The following is a 7,033-nucleotide window of genomic DNA, read 5'->3' as shown; positions in this document are numbered from 1 at the left end:
GATTACAGCGACTTCATGAGATTAGTTTGATTTTAAACTGTTATATTATTAGCTTCAGTTCTGCTCTGACCTCATTGCGCTAAATAAGATCAAATCTGCTGACTTGTGTTGTAAAATGAGACATTTTCCTGTTTATCTTCTGTTAATAAATCCATAACACAAACAGCTTTTCTGGCATTATTTAAAACATTAGATAGATTATATAAACTGTAAAATATTAATAATAATTGGATTAATATTATTATTAATAGTTTTTATGATTTCTACATCGACAGTCCTTTTTTATGCTCTGTTGTCAACATGTACAGTAATGGGAAATCCAGACTCTTGKCCGTTTAGCGTTAGCCGTTAGCTTCTCCAGCCGATCACACGGTCACGTGGTCTTTGCGCACTCCAGCCGTTCTATAGCACCTCCTTGGTTTGGGGGGCATTTGCTTGAAGGTAAAAATTTCACCAAAGATTCACAACAACAGCAGTTTAAACTTTGAACTGTTTGTGAAAAATGGGGGTCTGTAACATTAAAACATGCATAGCACTGTAACTGTATCATGTTTCTCTTCTCATCGGTTTCTGTCCGCTTCGTGTTGCGCGGCTCTGCCTTCAGGAGAACAGGATATTACTGAGCCCCTAAAGGGACATGGATTGAAAAAAAAAACTATCTCGTTCCCACCAGTTACTAAGTCGTGCGCACGAGTTAGTATCTTGTTCCCACCATTTGCTAAGTCGTGCGCACGAGTTAGTATCTTGTTCCCACTAGTTACTAAGTCGTGCGCACGAGATAACTCACACAATATCTTTCAGATCATTTTGGACTAGCTGCGTTTAGTGAAATGGAAATACGTGACATAATTGAGCTTTATTTCCAGTTTGGCCTGAAATACAAACATAGGGCTGCATTACTTGTTCTCCAATCGGTGCCACAGCTTGGTGACAGTCACGGAGCCTTTACACCCACGGTTCCTGGATGTTTACGGTTTCCTTGACAATGAGGTAGTTTTGCTAAAGCTTTCTAGCTGAAAATAAATAAAATCCAGATTAAACATTTAGGAGGTCTACCACCTAGGTTGGAAGGCACTTATCAACATGCCTGATAATATGAATTTAGACAGAGTGAGTGTAGATCCTCCTCCAGGACACAGAGCTGAAGTGGTCAGCTCGCTGCCCTTTGATAGGGGAAAGCACTTGATCTGCAGCATTGAGATCCAGGCTGCAATGAGGCTTCACAAGACAGCAGATCTGTGGCATTACACATCACATCACATTCATCAGCTTCATCTTTACGCATGGAGCATGTCTACATAAAGGAGGAGGTGTCTTATTTAATCTAAAATAAATAAAAGATTCCCATCTGATCAGGGACGTGCACAGGTAGATGTCAGGTGGTGCTTGAGCACCTGCACTTTTCCCTCCAGACCATCAAGTGCCCCTGTCGAACCCGCATTTTTTTTGTTATGCTCCATCTGTCGCCCTTGGTTGCACCTTATAGTGCTCTCAATACTGACTGCATAATTCACTTTCTGTTATGGTTCCCTTATGTATAATGTTATGATCCAGGTAATAGTTGCGGTCTCTTTAAGAGATGACGTTTCTGAGGCGGGTTTTTGGCCTACGCATGCGCAGCGCCATGTTGGTTCTTGGTTAATAAATGCAACTCAGTCTTAATGTGAGAAGTTTTCGGCTCGTTTTTTCCGCCAAAAAGGCGACTTCCACACTGGTGACCCCGACGTTTGTTTCTGGACGTATCCAGATCGCCAAGACCGCCAACTCTGTGTCGCTCAAGCTCCCCAAATTCTGGGAATTTTCCACTTCGGCCTGGTTCGCTCAGACTGAGGTGCAGTTTGCCTTACGTCAGATTACCGCCGCCGAAACGAAATACTACTACGTGGTATCTGCCCTCGGAAGTTCTACAGCAGCGAGAGTGGTGAGCCTTCTTAAACATCCTCCTCCGGCAAGAAAATATGAAACTCTGAAGGAATACTTACTAAAAACATTCAAACTGTCTGACGCTGAAAGAGCCAATAGGCTTTTCTCTCTTCAAGGGCTCGGTGATAGCAAGCCCTCAGAGCTAATGGACCGAATGCTAGATTTGCTTGGGGACAACAGGCCAGATTTCCTTTTCCTCCACCTTTTCCTGCGCCAACTGCCTGCTCATGTGAGAGCTGCTTTGGCCAACACTGCCAGCACGGATTGCAGAGTACTGGCTGCAGAGGCTGATAAGTGTTTCCTGGCTAGTCAGCAGCCCTGCGCAGCGGCACTCCTCCCTGCTGGTGCTGTTTCTGACGTACCGGATGACTGCAGGCTCGTCGCAGCAGCAGCCCCACGTCGCCAGCAGTCTTCAGGTGTGTGCTTCTACCATYCCAGGTTTGGCCCCAAGGCCAAGCGCTGCCGCTCTCCATGCAGTTTCGGCGGAGTGGGAAACGCCAAGGCCGGCGCTCACTAGTGGCCGTGAGCGTCGGCCATGCCGGCAGGCTGCTCTTRATCCACGACTCCATCTCCGGCTGGCATTTCCTCTGCAATACAGGGGCACAGAGAAGTCTACTGCCTGCTTCACAAGTGGACGTTGCGGCTGACACCCACGGCCCCCCCATGGAAGCCGCTAACGGCAGCCCCATTCGTACGTATGGCACGAGGCATGTTGAACTGTGTTTTGGGGGCCAACGCTTTGGCTGGGACTTTGTACGTAACAGCCAAAGTCGCTGTTCCCCTCTTAGGATCAGATTTTTTGTGTACTTATGGACTGTTGGTGGACATCAAAAATCAGCGCTTGATTGATGCCTTCACTTTCTGTTCTTATGCCTGCGCGCTCAGCGACTCTAGCGCAGTACACCTCTCCAGCCTGCTCTCGGTCACAAACAGTTTCCAGCGTCTGCTCGCCGAGTTCCCAGCGCTCACGCAGCCCACTTTCTCCTCTTCCACAGCCAAGCACGGTGTCGAGCACCACATTGACACCACTGGCCCTCCTGTATACGCCCGCACTCGACGTCTCGAACCAAACAAGCTCGCCGTAGCCAAGAGTGAGTTCGAGTCCATGGAATGCCTGGGGATTGTTCGACGCTCCAACAGCCCTTGGGCCTCCCCCTGCACCTCGTCCCCAAACCGGGTGGGGGCTGGCYTCCTTGCGGGGACTACCGGCGGCTCAACGACGCAACAACTCCTGACCGCTACCCAGTGCCSCACATCCAGGATTTTTCAGCGCACCTGGCGGGTAAGGTCATTTTTTCCAAGGTGGACCTGATTAGAGGGTACCATCAAGTGCCAGTTCACCCTCTCGACATCCCAAAAACAGCTGTCATCACGCCGTTTGGTTTGTTCGAGTTCCTGCGCACACRGTTTGGCCTCAAGAATGCTGCTCAAACTTTCCAGCYGCTCATGGACTCTGTGTTACGGGATCTGCCTTTCCTGTTTGTGTACCTTGACGACATCCTGGTGGCCAGTTCATCACCTTCAGAGCACCTTTTGCACCTTCGCACTCTGTTCGAGCGGCTTACCGAACATGGGCTCATCATCAATCCAGCTAAGTGTGAGTTCGGACTGTCCACCATAGACTTTCTYGGGCACAGAGTCACAAAGGACGGGGTCCTCCCTCTTCCGTCAAAAGTGGAGGCCATCACCACTTTTCCACGCCCAGTCACCATCAAAGCCTTACAGGAGTTCCTAGGCATGGTCAACTTCTACCACCGTTTCCTCCCCAAGGCCGCCCAAACCATGCYACCCTTGTATGAGGCTCTGAAGGGCCGAAAGCCCAAGCACACTGTAGACTGTAGCCCAGAAAGACACAACGCTTTTGTGGACGCTAAGACAGCCCTAGCTAAGGCCACCATGTTGGCCCATCCCGCCTACTCRGCCCCAATCGCACTGACCACAGACGCCTCAGACTACGCAGTCGGTGCGGTCTATGAGCAGTGGGTGGGTAACGCTTGGTAGCCTCTCGCCTTTTTCAGCAGGCAGTTGCGTCCCAGTGAACGGAAGTATAGCACCTTCGACCGGGAGCTCCTTGGAGTGTACCTTGCTATCCGACACTTTCGTTCACTGCTGGAGGGACGCCAATTCYCTGTCTTTGTGGACCACAAGCCACTAACTTTTGCCATGTCRAAAGTCACTCAGCCATGGTCCGGCAGGCAACAGTGGCAGCTAGCTTACATTTCTGAGTTCACGACGGACATTACACACCTTTCTGGGAAACACAACCATGTCGCAGACTGCCTTTCCCYTGCTGTTGCAGGGGCGGTCCACCTCGGCCTGGACTACGACAGCATGGCAGCAGAGCAGGCCACGGACCCAGACATGCAGACTTTCCATTCATCCACTACTGTGCTGCAGCTGCAGGATGTGATGTTCAACGAGGCTGGCACCACTCTGCTTTGTGACATATCCATGGGGTGTCCTAGGCCTGTTGTACCTGCGAAMTGGAGGCGTCCTGTGTTTGACGCCATCCATGGCCTTTCACACCCTGGCACCAAGGCCTCACAACGGCTGGTGGCAGCCAAGTTTGTATGGCCCGGACTTAAGAAGGACGTGAGGGACTGGGCGAACACCTGTGTGGCGTGCCAACGTGCCAAAGTCCACCGTCACACCAAAGCACCACTGCAACHATTCCAGGTGCCGGAACGACGTTTTGACCACGTTAACATTGACCTAGTGGGCCCACTWCCACCCTCGCAGGGTTACACCCACGTGCTCATTATGGTCGACAGGACTACGCGGTGGGCAGAGGCTGTTCCGTTGTCGTCCATAACTTCAGCTGATGTGGCACGGGCATTCATCGGCACCTGGGTGTCCCGTTTTGGCATCCCATCGGACATTTCCTCAAACCGTGGCGTTCAGTTTACCTCTGAACTTTGGAACACTGTCGCAGGGAGCTTAGGGGTTAAGCTCCACCGCACCACGGCCTACCACCCCCAGAGTAATGGCCTCTGTGAACGTTTTCACAGGTCCATGAAGGCATCCCTGCGTGCCAGCCTGAAGGACAGTTCCTGGGTTGACAGGCTCCCATGGGTCATGCTGGGCATCAGGACAGCACCAAAGGAAGACCTCCAGGCCTCCTCRGCAGAGCTGGTGTATGGTCAGCCACTACGGGTCCCTGGCGAGTTCGTCCCCAGCACTACGACCCCTTGYTCAGCTGCACTCCAGCGCTCCAACCTGTTGGACAATGCCAGGCTTTTTGCTCCACTTCCTACCTCCTGCCATGGTTTACCGACCTCTCACGTCCCCAGTGGCCTACAGTCTGCTGGCTATGTTTTCATTCGAATTGATAGTCACCGCGGACCTCTCCGCCCACCTTACGAGGGCCCTTTTCGGGTTGTGGAAACTGGGGACAAGCACTTTGTAGTGGACATTGGAGGTAAACCAGAGTGTGTATCTGTGGACCGCCTTAAACCAGCTCACTTGGATCTGGCTAGACCAGTGGACTTAGCGCAACCCCCAAAACGAGGACGGCCTATGACTAGGACCCCTTTTTCCGTTCCTCCTGCCCCTCGACCATGCAGCAAGGGTCCCCCGCAGACAGCCAATGAGGGGGTGGCTGCACCCTCCCCCATTCGGCGGAGCCATACTGGACGTTTGATTCGACCCCCATGCCATTAATAAGTTGTTGTTGTTTTTTTTTTAAATATTTTTCTCCCTGGTTTTCTGTCACAGTTAATTCTGGGGGGGGCGTGTATAGTGCTCTCAATACTGACTGCATAATTCACTTTCTGTTATGGTTCCGTTATGTATAATGTTATTAATGTTATGATCCAGGTAATAGTTGCGGTCTCTTTAAGAGTGATGACGTTTCTGAGGCGGGTTTTTTGCCTACGCATGCGCAGCGCCATGTTGGTTCTTGGTTAATAAATGCGACTCAAAGAGTCTTAATGTGAGAAGTTTTCGGCTAGTTTTTTTCCGCCAAAAAGGCGACTTCCACAACCTCTTATTAAGTGTATACAACTATAATGGCAACAGTATTAATATTATTAATAATAAAATTGCCCACACACCCTCCATTCACCACACACACGTGCACTCCTGTGCGCTGTCCCTCTGTGAAAGCGCTGCGCGTTTGGACAGGAGGAGAGCTGCTGAAGCAGCTCTTCTCTCTTCTCTCATCCACATAACAGAGGACAGTTATAATCAGCAGGTAATTTACCCCCAGGCAAACGTAATGTTATGCATATAACTACTGTTCCCTGAAGGAAAGGAACGAGGTACAACATCATGTATGGGAACCCACGCTCCTGCGTGTCCTGGCTGAAGCCACCTCTAATCATGCCTTTAGGCAGGTGATGTGATGACGACAGATGTCAGGCTCCGCCTGCACATATATATACTGTCGCATCACAGTCACTCCTCAGTTCGGTAACTGCTCTTCACCGAGACCAGCTGTGCAGCGGGGCCACCATGTGTTGTACCACGTTCATTTCCTTCAGGGAACAGTATTTATATGCATAACATTACGTTCCCTTTCAGTCAATTCACTCGGTACAACATCATGTATGGGACATACAGTATATAAACGCCCCGCAGAGCAGCACCAAACTTGGGTCATATTAACATTCTAGTGCAGCACATCAGACCCAGCGGAGAGCACAGAGTGAGCCACCGAGGGGGCTGTCACATCTAAGCGATAAAACTGAACAAATGTGTGCGGTGAAGACCAGCTGGCCGCAGCACAGATGCCACTCACAGGTACCCCTTTAAATAGGGCCCAGGACGCTGCTACACCCCTGGTGGAGTGAGCTCTGACACCAGTTGGGACTGGGAGACCCCTGCTGCTGTAAGCTAACAAGATAGCCTCCACAATCCAGTGGGAGAGTCTCTGTCTGGACAGAGCTCTGCCCCTGAGTGGGTTAGCAACATACACAAACAGCTGATCACATGACCTCACCTCCTGTGTGCMGTCAATGTAAATATGCAGTGCACGTAGAGGACACAAAGAATGTAACCTCCTCTGTTCCTAAGATGCAAAAGGGGAAGGATAAAAACTAGAAAGCTCAATAGACATGGAGCTGTAGTTAGAAGGTATCACCTTAGGGAGATACGCTGAGTTTGGATGCAG

General features: G+C 50.5%; 2 protein-coding genes across 3 annotated transcripts in view; one reads left to right on the top strand and one right to left on the bottom strand.

Moving 5' to 3' along the window:
• Positions 1-7,033, bottom strand: part of LOC106525870 (multimerin-2) — a gene marked incomplete at its 5' end in the record, with an annotated part of 55,434 nt that overhangs the window by 22,108 nt on the left and 26,293 nt on the right.
• On the top strand, positions 1,806-2,673 carry LOC106525871 (uncharacterized; the record flags this gene model as incomplete). Its single annotated transcript, XM_014020244.1, is given in 1 exon segment — positions 1,806-2,673. A coding segment is annotated over 1 exon segment (635 nt), but the record flags the coding sequence as incomplete, so codon positions are not given.

Source organism: Austrofundulus limnaeus, unplaced genomic scaffold, assembly GCF_001266775.1.
Source record: "Austrofundulus limnaeus strain Quisiro unplaced genomic scaffold, Austrofundulus_limnaeus-1.0 Scaffold245, whole genome shotgun sequence".
Taxonomy (NCBI): domain Eukaryota; kingdom Metazoa; phylum Chordata; class Actinopteri; order Cyprinodontiformes; family Rivulidae; genus Austrofundulus; species Austrofundulus limnaeus.
Note: the sequence above shows the minus strand (reverse complement) of the source record. Positions and strands in the feature narration are given on the sequence as shown.